At 35.2% G+C, this 22,161-nt stretch overlaps 1 protein-coding gene across 1 annotated transcript; it reads right to left on the reverse strand.

Moving 5' to 3' along the window:
• Positions 1-5,393: 5,393 nt before the first annotated feature.
• LOC134700015 (uncharacterized) lies at positions 5,394-6,320 on the reverse strand. Its single transcript, XM_063561413.1, has one exon. The coding sequence runs from the start codon at positions 6,318-6,320 to the stop codon at positions 5,394-5,396; it is 927 nt and encodes a 308-aa protein (XP_063417483.1).
• Positions 6,321-22,161: the final 15,841 nt, after the last annotated feature.

Consider the following 22,161-nt stretch of genomic DNA (forward strand, 5'->3'; position numbering starts at 1 on the left):
ACAGAAATTATATAGTCCAGGTTCAAATGAATAATAGTTCAAATAAGTCAAACAACTGTGAAAATGTCTCGAAAACAGCCCTTTCAACCCATTGCAAGTGAAATGAAAACATTTAATCAAAATTGTTTGGAAAATTTATCGTCTTGGCGAGTCATGCTAGTCATGCTATAAGCTCACGAAGGCATGTGTCCATTTCGATTCATAACAAGAGTGTAACGGAACGCAAATGTACTTTAGAAATGTCTTAAATTACTAGTTGCGGACATCTGTATGATTTGTTAAATGAAAGTTGACTTTTCGACAGATTACTATTATTACCGTAAACTATGAATTATCTTCAAGTGTGTACTAAAAAAATCTACAAATTAAAGATTGTCTTTATTAGAACGTCTACTTAACCAAACAGAATAAATGAAACAAACTTATCATTATTCGTTAACTACAAATTATCGTCAAAAGTGTAATGAAAGGTAATTTAAATTTCGCTACACAATAACGATTTTGTTTACTTAAACGTTAAGTAAGCCAAACATAATGATTAAAGCAAAATTATCATTCACATTAGCTTTATAAATTTTATCACCGATCACAAACTGTCAAATTTATACAGATTAATCCCACTTCGAACATCCGTCTCTTTTTGTATAAAACCTTATATAAATTATGGTATAAAATTTCTAAACTTGTAATAACAAAGTCATGAATGGACATTGGTATAACAAAAATCAACATTGATATCAATAAAAGTGAGACGAAGTGTATCAGTTTCAATTCAATATTTAGGCTATACTAAAATATAGAAAATAAAAGAATGAAATGTATTTGGGTTGATAGTTAAAATAATGTTGACGTCTGTAATATCTGAAAACGAAATGTCTTTTGCATTATTCGAAGGTGGTCTAATATCTAGAACTGCTGTATTGATGGGATATATAAAATGAGTTTAGTTATAGTTGGTTAGAGAAAGCTTGTGGTCATTAAAAACGTAAATTAAAAAAGAACAAGATAATGTATTTCTCTTTTCTATGATGCACTTAAACGAAGTTTCGTTCGTTCAAATATCGAAACTATTTCACAGTTATGGCATACCTTATCTAGTTGAAATAGGTTCACGGAAAAAGAGTCAAGGGAAAAACGTCATTAATTTGGAAGGTAAAGAGTCACATATTTTGATAAATGTAGGGAGAAACAGCCACAAATCTAAAATGTCAACATTAAATTTTGTATAATTATTTGATATTTCATCGTCCATTTTTGAAATTATACTGAAATTTAAATGGCAACTTATGTCCCTCTGGTATCTTTCGTCCCTCTTTTATGATATTGTGTATATGAGAAACCACTATTTTTAAGGTTTCAATTGTTTATCTGTCCCGACAATACACGATTGACAGGGATACAGTTAACTGGAGCCATGTAGTTAGTAAGTAACCGCCTGTTGGATTGTAATCATTTGTTTTAATCTTATAAACGTAATTATTTGCAATAAACACAAAATCGAAACATCCCGGTATTTTAGAATTAAACACTCAATTCAATTCAATCTTGAGACCAAATATCAATATACTCTTTTCATAGAGCTTTTTTACATTTTGCCAAAAGGTACGAACGAACGTAAAGGAAGCACGTATTACATTTAAACAATAACAATAAAGAGTCTTTGGTTGATCCGCTAAAACAGCATTAATCTGCTTGACCACAATACTTGTTTGTCAAATTGGGAATCAGAATATTTGTTTAGGAAAAGTCATAACCCCCTGAAGTTAAATGCTCGTGCTTTTACACTGATAGCAAAAATGAAAAACTTTTTTTGTGGAAATTAAACGGTCTCTCTCTCTCTATCTGATTAATTGTGTATACTAGATTAAGGCTAAGATCTAGAATTGGAGGCTATGAACGTGTCTGTTGGGTAGAGGTACTCTTGTACGCCACACTCCATAATCTGCTCTTAAAATCAACTAAATATATACAAGTAGATCGTTTAGTTCATCTACATACACATTTTATCACATTAATATATATCAAGAAAATAAATCTGCAGTTTTGCATCCAATATATTGTAGAAATAATAATGACCATTAAACAGTAAACAAACTTGAAAGATATACCCATATTGGTCACTCGACACCCAGGGCCAAAACGCAAATATACGCTAAAATAACCGTTCCATCATGATCCTAACTCCGGTGTATGGACACATCACAAGGTGATAATGAATAGTACATAGGAAAAGGCGATGATTCACAAGTTAATAACGAGCATCAGCATTTATTTGCTTTGGTATTTTCTTATGTTAATCAATTCAACATTGTAATTTTAAAAGTGTACCGGTGGGGGCGGGGTGTAGGAGTACTTTAACAAAACTTAGGGGTATTTTTTCTTCTGACTACCATGCCATTTATTTAGAATATTTTGTTAACTCCTTCCACCTGGTGGTACTATAATTTTCCCTATCGTACGTCCCAACATCCTATATTTCACGAAAAATATAGTTTAATAAGTGTCGTTGCATGTAGGGAACTGGTCCTAAATAGGCTCACATTGGGTTGAAATGATATCGAAGTTATAGGACTATTATTGAAACATGTCAAAATAAAGGATCCCTAAAACGACTTTTACTCTACTGTTATTTAAACATATTTTAGTGTCCAAAACTGAAAAATAGATCAGACAAACTGTTTTTCAATTTGAAGGTTTTTTTTATACATGTATAAATAGCATGCGTCGGAAGCGCTTTTACGGACTTCTGAGTTGAAACCTTATTTTTCATTATAGCCTAAGGTGACCAGAACATCACACAACAAAATTACGCAAATTACAGCATACTGTTGTATATTAATGCAGAATAATACGAATAATATGGGTTGGATTGCCGATTTAAGAATTTGAATTGATGGTTTATTTATTTGACGTAGAAGAGATTAAATCTATAATTTAACATTAAGAATTACGGTAAGAATTTCAATTTTAAAGCAATCGATCATAGTTGTCAAAACACTTGAGTGGTTTATTCAGCATATGCATGTTCCATGTGTGTGAATGAATTGAACAATCTCATCTCTGGTATCAGGCCTTGAAGGCATAAAACTTTGCTCAGTGCTCGGAGCACAAAAAAGATGCTCAAAACATGAAATCCAGCAATTTAATTGGTTGATTTTCGAGTCTGAGTACAAAAATCATGCTCGAAAGTTTTATGACCGTGACTTCTGGTCTCAACAAAACATAAGACTCAAGGTAATAATTGCATTAAAAAGGCATTAACATATTAATAGATTTAAATCTCTGTTTTAATTCTCATTTTAATGATGTCTCTCTTGAGAGAGATTGATTTCAATCAGAGAAATGTGCTCTCCTTGACAGTTGAGAAATATTTCTTTTGTATTGAATTTTACAGAATGATGTTAAAATTATACAATCATATGAAATTACAGACATCTACAAGGTTCATGCTTTCTTTGTGGCAACAATGAAAATTGATTGGCAAATTTACAAAATATATATATACTCATTACTGGCTGTATGCAAACGTATGTAAGAATTTACTAAGCAAAACAGAAGCTACTTTAAATCGTTAACTTATTAAATAGCTAGGAACTGTCGTATATATACACTTAAAACAAACTACAATTATATTAATTATGATTAGGAAACACAACGGCCGATAATCTTCATTCAATTTCTGAGTTGCAAAATGGAATTAAAAAAAGATAAAAGTAAACCATCAACACTACAATCCCAGAAAGTACACAGATTAAATAATGCCACTGACGGGTCATAACAGTACGTATTAAGATATTTTAATAGTATTTATGTTCCAGACCATATGAGTATTTGTTTGGATCTATCCGTATTTTTTTTCAAAATGCGTATACGGTCAGACTGTACGCATAGGGTCTACCTAATGTTAAATGTAAATGAAATAAAACTTAATATTTTAACTGTTAAAAAAGGTCACGTAAATTTGATATGTTACGATTGTGTATCCAGCATGTCAGTAATACATGATATTTAATTTTATCTTACCTCCTATACATTTATAAGAAAAGGATTGGTTAAGAGCAACCACGTGGGACAGTGTTTAATCCATATTATGTTAGTAGTGGAGTTGTGTCCCTTTATACAAACAACACGGCGGTGAGAAAAAAATCTTAAATCGATAATGAACGATTGGAACTAATTCCATACAACACATTTAAAGCTAACAAGTTTTTATTGTTGGCTCTTGTTTTTAAATAGACCTATGGCAGTTGGTTCATAATACTAACAGTATTGAAGACTTGATCACTTTTATAGACCACAAGTCTTAATATCACATGTTAAGATAGTCGGTAAAATAAATTCGTCACATACTGTGCTAGTGACCTAATACGATATAAATGGAGTCAGTAAATTCCATATTCGGATTCGAGCTTCGCTTTCACCCGATATGTAATGTACCGATCCCATATATAAAAGAAACTTTTTTTGTATATATATATATATATATATATATAATTGCCTAACAATGTAATTTTAACACACTATTTAGCATGTAAATATAAGAATGTTTAAAATATTAACAAAATGATGAAAATAAACGCAATATTTCGCTAGACCAACTAGCGTTATCAAGCGTGCATCTATCCAGGTGAAATCGGATGAAGATGATAAGAAACTTTTGCAGCTCAATGTATGTGTTGCACTTAGCTGCCTTGAAAATAAAAAAAAAATGCAGCTCAATGTCTATGAGCAATTGAATTTAGCTGCTTTGAAAATAAGAAAATTTTGCAGCTTAATGTATATGTTGCACTTGGACCTAGCTACCTTGAAAATACATAATTGGTAGTTGAAGTTAGCAACGTCCATTGGCCAATATTACGGGATAAAAAGGACGATGCTTTGTTTTTAAATTATTCTTTATCTTTCTTGTATCTGTTTTCGTCTTTTTCGTTAAGACCATCAGGTTCTAAAGTGTGGAGTTGGTGGATCCAAAAGTTTTCTCTTCTCCTCGCCGTGGTGTCCCACTCGGTGTTGACTTCTATAATTTGGAAAGTAACATTAGCAAAAGGATGTTTCGTTGAACTAAGATGTCTTGTGAGAGGACAGTTTTTGTTGGTTTTGTACGATGAACGATGGTTATTGAGCCGAATATTAAATTTGTCCATTGTTTCTCCCACATACTGAATGCCACAAGTGTCACATGTTAATATATAAATTGAGTTTCCGTTTAACAGTTAGAATAAGAGTAGATGGTATAATGTTGTTTAGTAATGGAGCTGATGAAAGAACTGCGTGTATTGGCAGATTTACAACACAAACAATTCCTTCGACCACATTGTTTGTAGCAACCGGGCGATGGATTAGGATTAGGCTGCTTTGCTAATACAGATGTCACTAATTTGTCACGGATGTGTTTAGGTCTTCTGAAGGCCATGACTGGTGGTGATGAAAAAACTTTTTTTAGATTTAAATTTATTTTCTATAATTTTCCAATGCTTCTGAACAATGGATGACACATTTTTAAAATCAGGATGGTAAGTGAGTACAAGGGGTGTTCTGTTAGCTGCTTTATTCTTATCTTTGTACTCAAGAAGTTCTTGGCGACTAGTTCTGTTTGCTCTTTCGAAAGCGCTATCAATGATGTTGTTATTGTATCCTTGAACAACTAGATGTTTACGAAGTTGTCCAAGTCTAGAATTTTTCGTATTTTCAGTAGAGCATATTCTCTTGATTCGCAATGCCTGGCTGAATGGGATACCACGGGAGCAGTGTTTAGGATGGCAACTTTTAGGAGAAAGGAATTGATGTTTGTCCGTTCGTTTGAAATGAAGGTCCGTTATAATGGTTCCGTTCTTGATGTAACTCGTAGTATCGAGGAAGTTAATTTTCACCATAGATGATTCATATGTAAATTTTATTGAATGGTGGAAAGAGTTACATTGTTCTAGAAATTCATTGAGATGTTGTTGTGAATCTATCCATTTGAAATCAATATCGTCAATGAATCGGAACCATGATAAGGGCTGATATGGAGCACTAGCCAAGGGATGTTTTTCAAGTTGGCCCATAAATATGTTGGCATATGACGGGGCCATTTTTGTGCCCATACTAGTACCGTCTATCTGGAGATAGTGTTTTTCATTGAAAGAGAAGTTGTTATTCTCCAGTTCTAGTTTCAGAAGTGTAACAAGGCACTCAGTAGGAGGATTTTTTTCACTACGAGTGTTCCATGCATCTTCACACGCTGCTATTCCTTCGTCTTGTGGAATGTTGGTATATAAAGAAGACACGTCCATGAATGCAAGTATAGTATTGCTTGGTAAAGGATTGAGGCTTGCCATTTTCTTGAGATAATCAGTTGTATCTTGAATGAATGAGGGTAGTTATTTCACATGAGGTCTTAGATGATGGTCTACAAATTCTGATATCTTTTCAGTTGGATGACTATTCGCTGACACAATTGGTCGACCTGGATTGCCCGTTTTATGTATTTTAGGCAACATATAGAATTGTCCGGCCTTTGCTTCGTTCTCAAGAGGTCGGAGATAATCAAAGGTGTCATTGTCTATATGCTTATTGTCGAACATCTCTTGAAAGACGGTGTTGATCCTTCGAATAGTATTAAGCGTTGGATCTGTGGTTAATTGTCTATAAAAAATGGAGTTAGAAAGTTGGCGATTCCCCTCTGCTATATAATCTGTTTTATTCATGATAACCACAGCGCCCCCTTTGTCGGCAGATTTTATTACAATATCCTCTTGATCTTTTAACGCTTTCAAAGCTATACTTTCTGACTTGGATAAATTATAATTTCTTGTATTTGTTATACAGGACTTTATATCAGACCTCACGTAGTTAATGAATGACTCCAAGTTATCATTTTTACTCTTTGGTGGTTTCCATTAACTTGTTTTCCTAAATTTTGGGGTGGGCGTGACTTCTTCATTGGTGTCAGTATCTGAATCTGTTAATCCGGCTTCTTCAAGGTTTTTCTTGCCCCTATTGTAGAAAAAAATCTTTCAAGCGTAAACGTCTAGCGAATTGGTCTAGGTCTTCGTCTAGCTAAAAGTTGTTTACAGTTGATGGGAGAGGACAGAAGTTTAAACCTTTACTTAGAAGAGATTCCTCAGCACGTGTAAGTTCTTTAGATGACAAATTTACAACAATGCTTTCTGTTTTTTGTTTCCGTCTTTTAAATTTTCTTTTTCTAGGGATCTTATGGTTTGTTGTATTAATATCATTCATATGCTGATTCAAATGGACAGTGTGAATTTTATCTCTTTGACATTTATTCCTTTGTTTTTCTTTATGTTTCGATAGTTCAATTTGTTCAATATCTGCGAGGCGACGTTTAACTATTGCTAAATCGTCACGAGAAATGTTACTAGTGTTGATGATATAAACTTATCATAAATATCAGGACTAAATATTATGTATACGCCAGACGCGTGTTTCGTCTACAAAAGACTCATCAGTGACGCTCAAATCCAAAATAAGTTTTAAAAAGCCAAATAAAGTACGAAGTTGAAGAGTATCAGATATCTGATATTTCATTTACAATTTGTTTGTAATTTGTGGTTGTAAAAGAAAGGAACAGTTGACGAAGCTGGATTGAACAGTTAAACATAATTTCATTCCAACGGCTCATGAATCTTTTGGATTTATGTCCCGGTGCCTGGCGACTCACTTTGTTGTTTAAAACTTTTGGTAGAGTTTTACTTTGAATATTGAAGTTATTAGAATTAAACATAATTCGAAAGAAAAGATTGTACAATATTGAGCAAGTTTACTACAAAAACCGTAAAAAAATCTAAACAATATTTTTTTTTAAAATCCGTCGAAAATACAATGAGAAAATATAATAAAAACGTGTCGAAAAGTAATGCAAAGAATGAATAAAGTAGCTTTGTTACCCTTATAATACCAGTTGTTGATATAATATTTCCAGATTATTATGTAGGGCTGATGATATATTTCACTTCATTTAACTAATTGTAATAATATTAATTTGTAAATTCCAATAAATGTTTGTCTAAAATTTACCCATACAGTCCAAATACATATATGGTTCCTGTTTGTCCTATAATGCACGTTTATACGCATACGATCAGGAACGTATCATTGTGGTCTGTTTTCATTCTGCATACGGTCCAAATCGTCATATGGTCTGGGACATTTATATAAACCTATAAACATATGGTGGATATTGTTATACACTACTTATAGGTTGCATTTCTGTATATATTGACAATGCAATTTCCCTTAGGAACTCCTTTTACGTCTTAAACTGTACCACTTTTACTATGAAGTTTTGAAAAAAATCTTATCCTAGAATTGAAAGTACATATGCATCACAATTGTTTTCAAAGGTCAAAATATAGAGCTGTGCGGCATATTTTCAACGTTTATATGCCCTGAACTTCTCAGAGTTTAAACTAACACTAATTTTCTTAACTACCCCTACCTCGAATGAAAGGTTACCACATATTTCAATGTAAACAATATGCACATGTTTATTTACAGGTTACATTCCCAAGTTATGTCTTTGTGAGATGGAACACAGGGAGCAGATCTGGGAACCAGTATGTAAACAAAATTATTTTTCTATGAATATTCAAGATCTCCCCAAAAGAGGCGAGTTTTGAGAAACAGCTGTATTTACAAAGCGCAACCTATAACATGTACTAAATATATATTTTTAAAAGATATCCAATAGATATTTAATTTGTCGGCGTCAGCCTAAAAATAATTTAACACACATAGGGAAAACGTACTATACAACTGTTTTTAAAATATATTTCTTTAATTTCACTGTTATCTACCAAATTGTAAGTTTGGTATCATTTTGGTCTGTTTTCATCCACTGGTGCGATGTCGTTACTGATGGACGTTTCGTTCATGAGTGTATCTGAGTGGTTGGCAATCCTGTGGTTGAGAGTTCAAACCCATACACTGTGCGTATTGATGTGTGTTTCTTTATTCCACATAGGCTAGAGGTAACGGGAACGATTGAGATCTCACTCCGTCTGTGACTTTGAGAACAAATTAATTACAATAGTCACATATTCGGATCCAGAATTCATGTGGCAAAAAGTTATTTAAGTGTTTAATTATTTCGGAGTTAGTAACAATTCTAATCTGTTTGCTTATGTGTTCTTTGTTCTACGAATATCTGTCTACTCATGTATGTTGACAATGAAACCACATCTTCTGATAAGAATTGTATATGATGGTCCAAGTAATATGTCGAAAACGTGTACATTTCATTTTTTCTAGATTATCGCATGCGATTGTGGTACCTTTTTGGTCTCTTTTCATTGTGTTGCTTATAAATATGAATCGTAACACTTTATATTTACTAAACAGGTAAAAGATATACTTCTTAAGAAACAAAAAAACAACTTCTTGGCACCAGGCTATGAAGGAATAAAATCTCAGATCAAAATAAAATTGAGAATGGGGAATGTGTCAAAGTGACCACAATCCGACCATAGAACAGACAAAAGCAGAAAGTCACCAATAGCTCTGCAATGCAGCGAGAAACTCCCGCACCCGGAGGCGTCCTTCAGCTGGCCCCTAAACAAATATCTATACTAGTTCAGTGATAATGGACGCCATACTAAACTCCGAATTATAGCATAGCATGGACAATATGTTGGTTATACGTAATTGTGCATAGCAACGATACCTATCAATAATTGTGCAGATAACCCAAACTTTTTATAAGTTGATCCGGGTTTTCAAACATGTTCTGTTCAATTTTTAACTTCACACCAATCGGTCAAAAAGGCTATTTCTTCTCTACTGTTACGTCCAAACAATGAAAAGTGTTTCATTCACCAACAAAAAAAGTGCGAAAAATATCCAAAGCAATTTTGTATATCAAAGTTATGTAGATCCGTGAAACCGTTCATGTCAATTGCGAACTGACCAAATAATTTTTATATTACGACCAGTCCACTGATATTGACATTATCAGAGAGTACACATCAAAGGCAAATGCACAAATCACCGATAGATATGTTAATTCGTTAGTACGTTACATGAAGTGATTACGATTGAGCTTCATGACGACTCTCTCGCTAATGGATATTTGTGGCTAAAAATAAAATATCGTTTATTTCAAATTACTATCTGGTAATATATTAATTAAGTGGATATTAAAGACGGAAATACGTTTTGTGTTCAATGGAATCATAGTTCAAATTAGTTTAACTACTGTATAATTGTCTCGAAAACAACCCTTTCACCCCGGTAAAATTCAGATGTAAACATTTATTCAAAGTTATTTGGTACATTTATCACCTTTGCGAATCAGGCTATTATCTCACGAAGGCGGGAATCCTTTTCCATTGATTAAAAATGTAACGGAACGCAAGTGTACTGTAAAAATATATTAAATTACAAGTTGCGGACACTTTATATGATTTTTTAAATGATAGTTCACCTATGGAAAGGATAATCCTATCATTATTTGTGTGTTATTTGTAGTTATAAATTATCTTCAGAAGTATCATAAAAAGTCATTTATAAACCTTTTATAACAATAATTAGAGTGCAGAAAAGTGATGTGTTGTTTTTATAAATGAATTTTACAAACTTGTTATAACAAACTCTTATATAGACATTGCTATCAAAATTAACATTGATATCAGTAATAGTGATTCGAGGTCGATCAGTTTAAAATGTATTTTTATGTAATTTTAAGGCTCAAAGAATTATCGGTTAAAATATAGTTGACAACGGTGGTATCTGCAAAATAAAATTGTGTATTATTCGGAAGTGATGTAATATTTAGTTTTTTTAATAGTTGTAAGTCAATGGGGTATATGTAATGATGATGCTTTATTACTGATAACAAAACCGTGTGTTCATTATAATTGTAAATTGAAGAACGAGTTACATATTTGTTTCTATTCTATATAATACACGTTAGACGATGTTTACATGTAGCTCAATATTTACCAAAGGACGGTGGTAGTTTTGGGCACTCAAGCCTGCTCCAAAAAGCTAGCGCTGCGATATAGGTACCAGGTTTGAAGTAGGCGTAAAAACATTAACAATCAATCAATCAATCAATAATCAGGAATTGGAAATAACAGTCCATACGACTTTTTGAAAAACCTTAGACTGTAAAACAATCGCCAGAAATTTCTTTCACAGTGAAGATGACTCCCTAGTATTTTACGTTATAGTACCCAAATTGCACCGGATACACAAAATTCAGCTGTATTTCACCGAAAGAAAAAAAACCCATACCAAACGTATCCATGTGACTTCCACAAAATGCCATCCTTTAAAAATGAGCAAATTAGATATTCCAAATGCATCAATAAACTCGTCATAGATGCCAGGAATAACAATTTAATATTTAAGTCAGACGCGCGCAATGTTTCACAAAAATTGATAGTCAGCATGACCTTATGTCAAATTGTTCTAAATATTTGAAAAAATAAGGGAATTTGATTTACAAGGATATGAATTTAAGTATCGATGCAATTTTTGGTACATTACTCCTCGTGATAGGGTGTTATCAATAACATGTTTTTTTTGTTTTTATTATTATTATATTTTGAAGGGATTATGTATGGAATTGCACTAGCCCATTGATTATAAACCTATTATTAAAAATTCTTAATCACATGAAAGAAAGCATGAATGATATTGTCTTGAAACAAACTATTATATTTAAAACAAAACGGAACAATTCAAAAGTTGGTATTTACTTTAAAGTTTATTATGATATTGGTTTACTAGTACAAATCTTATAAAATACGATCCTGAAATAGGTAATTAGATCCGCAGTATTTAAAACAAAACTAGGTATTATGTTTAAAATTAAATTAATAATTACAATCATCAAGATTTTTACAGGAACACGTGAGGATTTGTATTTGTAATTTGATATCAAACAATTTTCCTAAATACATATCATTCGGTATATAATTATTATTTTTCTAATAGTATACACACACATTTCTCCATCATATGAATCATTTTAACTACATTTTTTTTTAATTTTTTGGTTGAGTTCACTCAAAAAATAAGCTACGCCAGTAAATTGACTTTCCAATTTTAGTAATGATTTTTCTTTATATCTTTTACTGTTAATCATTCTTTTTTATTATCACAAACGCTTGTGGAAATGCCACTTTTCACAGATAGGTTGCGATTTTTGTTTTTTTTCCTTTCATATCTCAATTCCACAAAGATCACAAAATAACACATTCAGCAGAATATAAATAGCATACTTAAACAGACAGTCTGCAAATTGGCCAATAGGACTTAATTCAATATATATATATAACACACGGCCAGCGAAAGCTCTTTATTGAGAGCCCAGGTGGTGGTGTGGTCTAGCGGGATGGCTGCAGTGCAGGCGATTTGGTGTCACGATATCACAGTAGCATGGGTTCGAATCCCGGCGAGGGAAGAACAAAAAATTTGCTAAAGCAAATTTACAGATCTAACATTGTTGGGTTGATGTTTAGACGAGTTGTATATACATTATGTACACAGCCATGTATCACCATCATTGATGGCGATCCGATGGATACATCTGTTGTAGATTTGTCACTGACTCAGACGTACTTATAAATATAATTATTTTCTGTGACTGTATATTACATTAATTTGTAGGATCCTTTACTATAGATAATTTAGCTGATCTGTAACAATAACATCGTCATGCCTTATATATCATGTACTGTAGTACGCCGCTAGATTAAAACTGACGAGGAAAGGTAACACACTGCCAGCGAAAGCTCTTTATTGAGAGCCCAGGTGGTCGTGTGTTCTAGCGGGACGGCTGCAGTGCAGGCGATTTGGTGTCACGATATCAAAGTAGCATAGGTTCGAATCCCGGCGAGGGAAGAACAAAAAATTTGCGAAAGCAAATTTACAGATCTAACATTGTTGGGTTGATGTTTAGACGAGTTGTATATACATTATGTACACAGCCATGTATCACCATCATTGATGGCGATCCGATGGATACATCAGTTGTAGAGTTGTCACTGACTCAGACGTACTTATAAATATAATTATTTTCTGTGACTGTATATTACATTAATTTGTAGGATCCTTTACTATAGATAATTTAGCTGATCTGTAACAATAACATCTTAATGCCTTATATATCATGTACTGTAGCACGCCGCTAGATTAAAACTGACGATGAAAGGTAACACACTGCCAGCAAAAGCTCTTTATTGAGAGCCCAGGTGGTCGTGTGTTCTAGCGGGACGGCTGCAGTGCAGGCGATTTGGTGTCACGATATCACAGTAGCATGGGTTCGAATCCCGGCGAGGGAAGACCAAAAAATTTGCGAAAGCAAATTTACAGATCTAACATTGTTTGGTTGATGTTTAGACGAGTTGTATATACATTATGCACACAGCCATGTATCACCATCATTGATGGCGATCCGATGGATACATCTGTTGTAGATTTGTCACTGACTCAGACGTACTTATAAATATAATTATTTTCTGTGACTGTATATTACATTAATTTGTAGGATCCTTTACTATAGATAATTTAGCTGATCTGTAACAATAACATCGTCATGCCTTATAAATCATGTACTGTAGTAAGCCGCTAGATTAAAACTGACGAGAAAAGGTAACACACTGCCAGCGAGAGCTCTTTATTGAGAGCCCAGGTGGTCGTGTGTTCTAGCGGGACGGCTGCAGTGCAGGCGATTTGGTGTCACGATATCAAAGTAGCATAGGTTCGAATCCCGGCGAGGGAAGAACAAAACATTTGCGAAAGCAAATTTACAGATCTAACATTGTTGGGTTGATGTTTAGACGAGTTGTATATACATTATGTACACAGCCATGTATCACCATCATTGATGGCGATCCGATGGATACATCTGTTGTAGAGTTGTCACTGACTTAGACGTACTTATAAATATAATTATTTTCTGTCACTGTATATTACATTAATTTGTAGGATCCTTTACTATAGATAATTTAGCTGATCTGTAACAATAACATCTTAATGCCTTATATATCATGTACTGTAGTACGCCGCTAGATTAAAACTGACGATGAAAGGTAACACACTGCCAGCGAAAGCTCTTTATTGAGAGCCCAGGTGGTCGTGTGTTCTAGCGGGACGGCTGCAGTGCAGGCGATTTGGTGTCACGATATCACAGTAGCATGGGTTCGAATCCCGGCGAGGGAAGACCAAAAAATTTGCGAAAGCAAATTTACAGATCTAACATTGTTTGGTTGATGTTTAGACGAGTTGTATATACATTATGTACACAGCCATGTATCACCATCATTGATGGCGATCCGATGGATACATCTGTTGTAGATTTGTCACTGACTCAGACGTACTTATAAATATAATTATTTTCTGTGACTGTATATTACATTAATTTGTAGGATCCTTTACTATAGATAATTTAGCTGATCTGTAACAATAACATCTTCATGCCTTATATATCATGTACTGTAGTACGCCGCTAGATTAAAACTGACGAGGAAAGGTAACACACTGCCAGCGGAAGCTCTTTATTGAGAGCCCAGGTGGTCGTGTGGTCTAGCTGGACGGCTGCAGTGCAGGCGATTTGGTGTCACGATATCACAGTAGCATGGTTCGAATCCCGGCGAGGGAAGAACAACAAATTTGCGAAAGCAATTTTACAGATCTAATATTGTTGGGTTGATGTTTAGACGAGTTGTATATACATTATGTACACAGCCATGTATCACCATCATTGATGGCGATCCGATGGATACATCTGTTGTAGAGTTGTCACTGACTCAGACGTACTTATAAATATAATTATTTTCTGTGACTGTATATAACATTAATTTGTAGGATCCTTTACTATAGATAATTTAGCTGATCTGTAACAATAATATCTTCATGCCTTATATAGCATGTACTGTAGTACGCCGCTTGATTAAACTGACGAGGAAAGGTAACACACTGCCAGCGAAAGCTCTTTATTGAGAGCCCAGGTGGTCGTGTGTTCTAGCGGGACGGCTGCAGTGCAGACGATTTGGTGTCACGATATCACAGTAGCATGGGTTCGAATCCCGGCGAGGGAAGACCAAAAAATTTGCGAAAGCAAATTTACAGATCTAACATTGTTTGGTTGATGTTTAGACGAGTTGTATATACATTATGTACACAGCCATGTATCACCATCATTGATGGCGATCCGATGGATACATCTGTTGTAGATTTGTCACTGACTCAGACGTACTTATAAATATAATTATTTTCTGTGACTGTATATTACATTAATTTGTAGGATCCTTTACTATAGATAATTTAGCTGATCTGTAACAATAACATCTTCATGCCTTATATATCATGTACTGTAGTACGCCGCTAGATTAAAACTGACGAGGAAAGGTAACACACTGCCAGCGGAAGCTCTTTATTGAGAGCCCAGGTGGTCGTGTGGTCTAGCGGGACGGCTGCAGTGCAGGCGATTTGGTGTCACGATATCACAGTAGCATGGTTCGAATCCCGGCGAGGGAAGAACAACAAATTTGCGAAAGCAAATTTACAGATCTAATATTGTTGGGTTGATGTTTAGACGAGTTGTATATACATTATGTACACAGCCATGTATCACCATCATTGATGGCGATCCGATGGATACATCTGTTGTAGAGTTGTCACTGACTCAGACGTACTTATAAATATAATTATTTTCTGTGACTGTATATAACATTAATTTGTAGGATCCTTTACTATAGATAATTTAGCTGATCTGTAACAATAATATCTTCATGCCTTATATAGCATGTACTGTAGTACGCCGCTTGATTTAAACTGACGAGGAAAGGTAACACACTGCCAGCGAAAGCTCTTTATTGAGAGCCCAGGTGGTCGTGTGGTCTAGCGGGACGGCTGCAGTGCAGGCGATTTGGTGTCACGATATCACAGTAGCATGAGTTCGAATCCCGGCGAGGGAAGAACAAAAAATTTGCGAAAGCAAATTTACAGATCTAACATTGTTGGGTTGATGTTTAGACGAGTTGTATATACGTTATGTACACAGCCATGTATCACCATCATTGATGGCGATCCGATGGATACATCTGTTGTAGAGTTGTCACTGACTCAGACGTACTTATAAATATAATTATTTTCTGTCACTGTATATTACATAAATTTGTAGGATCCTTTACTATAGATAATTTAGCTGATATGTAACAATAACATCTTCATGCCTTATATGGCATGTACTGTAGTACGCCGCTAGATTAAAACTGACGAGGAAAGGTAACACACGGCCAGCGAAAGCTCTTTATTGAGAGCCCAGGTGGTCGTGTGGTCTAGCGGGACGGCTGCAGTGCAGGCGATTTGGTGTCACGATATCACAGTAGCATGGGTTCGAATCCCGGCGAGGGAAGACCAAAAAATTTGCGAAAGCAAATTTACAGATCTAACATTGTTTGGTTGATGTTTAGACGAGTTGTATATACATTATGTACACAGCCATGTATCACCATCATTGATGGCGATCCGATGGATACATCTGTTGTAGATTTGTCACTGACTCAGACGTACTTATAAATATAATTATTTTCTGTGACTGTATATTACATTAATTTGTAGGATCCTTTACTATAGATAATTTAGCTGATCTGTAACAATAACATCTTCATGCCTTATATATCATGTACTGTAGTACGCCGCTAGATTAAAACTGACGAGGAAAGGTAACACACTGCCAGCGGAAGCTCTTTATTGAGAGCCCAGGTGGTCGTGTGGTCTAGCGGGACGGCTGCAGTGCAGGCGATTTGGTGTCACGATATCACAGTAGCATGGTTCGAATCCCGGCGAGGGAAGAACAACAAATTTGCGAAAGCAAATTTACAGATCTAATATTGTTTGGTTGATGTTTAGACGAGTTGTATATACATTATGTACACAGCCATGTATCACCATCATTGATGGCGATCCGATGGATACATCTGTTGTAGAGTTGTCACTGACTCAGACGTACTTATAAATATAATTATTTTCTGTGACTGTATATAACATTAATTTGTAGGATCCTTTACTATAGATAATTTAGCTGATCTGTAACAATAATATCTTCATGCCTTATATAGCATGTACTGTAGTACGCCGCTTGATTAAAACTGACGAGGAAAGGTAACACACTGCCAGCGAAAGCTCTTTATTGAGAGCCCAAGTGGTCGTGAGTTCTAGCGGGACGGCTGCAGTGCAGGCGATTTGGTGTCACGATATCACAGTAGCATGGGTTCGAATCCCGGCGAGGGAAGACCAAAAAATTTGCGAAAGCAAATTTACAGATCTAACATTGTTTGGTTGATGTTTAGACGAGTTGTATATACATTATGTACACAGCCATGTATCACCATCATTGATGGCGATCCGATGGATACATCTGTTGTAGATTTGTCACTGACTCAGACGTACTTATAAATATAATTATTTTCTGTGACTGTATATTACATTAATTTGTAGGATCCTTTACTATAGATAATTTAGCTGATCTGTAACAATAACATCTTCATGCCTTATATATCATGTACTGTAGTACGCCGCTAGATTAAAACTGACGAGGAAAGGTAACACACTGCCAGCGGAAGCTCTTTATTGAGAGCCCAGATGGTCGTGTGGTCTAGCGGGACGGCTGCAGTGCAGGCGATTTGGTGTCACGATATCACAGTAGCATGGTTCGAATCCCGGCGAGGGAAGAACAACAAATTTGCGAAAGCAAATTTACAGATCTAATATTGTTGGGTTGATGTTTAGACGAGTTGTATATACATTATGTACACAGCCATGTATCACCATCATTGATAACGATCCGATGGATACATCTGTTGTAGAGTTGTCACTGACTCAGACGTACTTATAAATATAATTATTTTCTGTGACTGTATATAACATTAATTTGTAGGATCCTTTACTATAGATAATTTAGCTGATCTGTAACAATAATATCTTCATGCCTTATATAGCATGTACTGTAGTACGCCGCTTGATTTAAACTGACGAGGAAAGGTAACACACTGCCAGCGAAAGTTCTTTATTGAGAGCCCAGGTGGTCGTGTGGTGTAGCGGGACGGCTGCAGTGCAGGCGATTTGGTGTCACGATATCACAGTAGCATGAGTTCGAATCCCGGCGAGGGAAGAACAAAAAATTTGCGAAAGCAAATTTACAGATCTAACATTGTTGGGTTGATGTTTAGACGAGTTGTATATACGTTATGTACACAGCCATGTATCACCATCATTGATGGCGATCCGATGGATACATCTGTTGTAGAGTTGTCACTGACTCAGACGTACTTATAAATATAATTATTTTCTGTCACTGTATATTACATAAATTTGTAGGATCCTTTACTATAGATAATTTAGCTGATCTGTAACAATAACATCTTCATGCCTTATATGGCATGTACTGTAGTACGCCGCTAGATTAAAACTGACGAGGAAAGGTAACACACTGCCAGCGAAAGCTCTTTATTGAGAGCCCAGGTGGTCGTGTGTTCTAGCGGGACGGCTGCAGTGCAGGCGATTTGGTGTCACGATATCACAGTAGCATGGGTTCGAATCCCGGCGAGGGAAGACCAAACAATTTGCGAAAGCAAATTTACAGATCTAACATTGTTTGGTTGATGTTTAGACGAGTTGTATATACATTATGTACACAGCCATGTATCACCATCATTGATGGCGATCCGATGGATACATCTGTTGTAGATTTGTCACTGACTCAGACGTACTTATAAATATAATTATTTTCTGTGACTGTATATTACATTAATTTGTAAGATCCTTTACTATAGATAATTTAGCTGATCTGTAACAATAACATCTTCATGCCTTATATATCATGTACTGTAGTACGCCGCTAGATTAAAACTGACGAGGAAAGGTAACACACGGCCAGCGGAAGCTCTTTATTGAGAGCCCAGGTGGTCGTGTGGTCTAGCGGGACGGCTGCAGTGCAGGCGATTTGGTGTCACGATATCACAGTAGCATGGTTCGAATCCCGGCGAGGGAAGAACAACAAATTTGCGAAAGCAAATTTACAGATCTAATATTGTTGGGTTGATGTTTAGACGAGTTGTATATACATTATGTACACAGCCATGTATCACCATCATTGATGGCGATCCGATGGATACATCTGTTGTAGAGTTGTCACTGACTCAGACGTACTTATAAATATAATTATTTTCTGTGACTGTATATTACATTAATTTGTAGGATCCTTTACTATAGATAATTTAGCTGATCTGTAACAATAATATCTTCATGCCTTATATAGCATGTACTGTAGTACGCCGCTTGATTAAAACTGACGAGGAAAGGTAACACACTGCCAGCGAAAGCTCTTTATTGAGAGCCCAGGTGGTCGTGTGGTCTAGCGGGACGGCTGCAGTGCAGGCGATTTGGTGTCACGATATCACAGTAGCATGAGTTCGAATCCCGGCGAGGGAAGAACAAAAAATTTGCGAAAGCAAATTTACAGATCTAACATTGTTGGGTTGATGTTTAGACGAGTTGTATATACGTTATGTACACAGCCATGTATCACCATCATTGATGGCGATCCGATGGATACATCTGTTGTAGAGTTGTCACTGACTCAGACGTACTTATAAATATAATTATTTTCTGTGACTGTATATTACATTAATTTGTAGGATCCTTTACTATAGATAATTGAGCTGATCTGTAACAATAACATCTTCATGCCTTATATAGCATGTACTGTAGTACGCCGCTAGATTAAAACTGACGAGGAAAGGTAACACACGGCCAGCAAAAGCTCTTTATTGAGAGCCCAGGTGGTCGTGTGGTCTAGTGGGACGGCTGCAGTGCAGGCGATTTGGTGTCACGATATCACAGTAGCATGGGTTCGAATCCTGGCGAGGGAAGAACCAAAAATTTGCGAAGGCAAATTTACAGATATAACATTGTTGGGTTGATGTTTAGACGAGTTGTATATACATTATGTACACAGCCATGTATCACCATCATTGATGGCGATCCGATGGATACATCTGTTGTAGAGTTGTCACTGACTCAGACGTACTTATAAATATAATTATTTTCTGTGACTGTATATTACATTAATTTGTAGGATCCTTTAATATAGATAATTTAGCTGATCTGTAACAATAACATCTTCATGCCTTATATATCATGTACTGTAGTACGCCGCTAGATTAAAACTGACGAGGAAAGGTAACATACGGCCAGCGAAAGCTCTTTATTGAGAGCCCAGGTGGTCGTGTGGTCCAGCGGGATGGCTGCATTGCAGGCGATTTGGTGTCACGATATCACAGTAGCATGGGTTCGAATCCCGGCGAGGGAAGAACAAAAAATTTGCAAAAGCAAATTTACAGATTTAACATTGTTGGGTTGATGTTTAGAAAAAAAATAGAGCCCTCGCTGGCCGTGTGTTACCTTTCCACGTCAGTTTTAATCTAGCGGCGTACTGCAGTACATGATATATAAGGCATGAAGATGGTATTGTTACAGATCAGCTAAATTATCTATAGTAAAGGATCCTACAAATTAACGTAATAGACAGTCACAGAAAATAATTATATTTATAAGTACGTCTGAGTCAGTGACAACTCTACAACAGATGTATCCATCGGATCGCCATCAATGATGGTGATACATGGCTGTGTACATAATGTATATACAACTCGTCTAACCATCAACTCAACAATGTTAGATCTGTAAATTTGCTTTCGCAAATTTTTGGTTCTTTCCTCGCCGGGATTCGAACCCATGCTACTGTGATATCGTGACACCAAATCGCCTGCACTGCAGCCGTCCCGCTAGACCACACGACCACCTGGGCTCTTACAAAGTAGAGCTTTCGCTGGCCGTATGTTACCTTTCCTCGTCAGTTTTAATCTAGCGGCGTACTGCAGTACATGAGATATAAGGCATGAAGATGTTATTGTTACAGTTCAGCTAAATTATCTATAGTAAAGGATCCTACAAATCAATGTAATATACAGTCACAGAAAATAATTATATATATATATAATCAAAACGCAATTTTTGAAACAAAGACAACCCACAACTTTTGATCCATTCATTAACGAAATTAAAATGTGCATTACGGTTGTCTTTAATCATTAATTTATAAATAAACAAACATGGTGTCAAATACCACTACTGTTTATTTGCAGTAGAAATTATAGAAAAAACTGAATCTATGTTCAGGTTAGAATTTGGAAACAAATATATATTTCTTGCGTCGGAAACGCTTTTAATGAAAACCTTCATCGGATCCATTTTTTTCGAAACTTCATAGTAACCAGAGCCAGTGTTATCCGTAAAATTAGTCCCTATGGGAAAATGTCATTGTTTGTTTTTACAGAAATAAACTTAATATGACCCAGTTTTTATTTATTTTTCCTTCAATCAGTTTAAGTTTGTTTCCTTTCACAAGACATAAACAATAAATAATATGTTCGTGGTTATTTTACAGAAACAGGACACACAGTTATTACAACAAACCGCGTTTTTGTATTACATCTTCAAGGATTTAGATACTATTTCAAATGTTCCCCCTTAGTTTGTCAAGAAACATCATCAAACAACAGCATATGTTTAAGGAGAGGTTACAAGTGAAGGGAATGTATGATTAATGTCTATCCGTATTAACTTAAAACACGAAAACGCTCCATCTTCAACGCAAATTTAATACAACATATTTATTCTTACACAAAAGGCTCCCAAGAGCCTAAATCGTTCACTTGTTAGGTTTTTTTTTTTTTTTTGCTTAAATCTTTCATCAATGCTTAGTTTTGCTTTTTAATATATTAATGAGCGGCTTAAATATGCAATTTAAATGTTCATTGTATCTGTCATCTTTTCTTCAAAAGCAACTAAATGATTTTACCAATATGTTCCATTTTAGCCATAGTGTCTTTGTTTCTTGACGTACAAGGAAATAAAATACAAAATCTATACTATATTCATTTTAGAAGATTTTTAAAGTTAAAAATCATAAAAATCATTGTCTAAAATTGTCCTTAAAGGGAAATAACTCATTAAAGGGTCATTTGACAATTTTGGTCATATAATCATCATTGATATGTTTGCGTTTTTGATTTTTCCATTTGATAAGTGCTTTTCGTTTCCAAGTTCTGTATTTTTTGTGATTTTACATTTAACACAGAGACT

Source organism: Mytilus trossulus, unplaced genomic scaffold (assembly GCF_036588685.1).
Source record: "Mytilus trossulus isolate FHL-02 unplaced genomic scaffold, PNRI_Mtr1.1.1.hap1 h1tg000110l__unscaffolded, whole genome shotgun sequence".
In the NCBI taxonomy this organism is placed as follows: Eukaryota; Metazoa; Mollusca; class Bivalvia; order Mytilida; family Mytilidae; genus Mytilus; species Mytilus trossulus.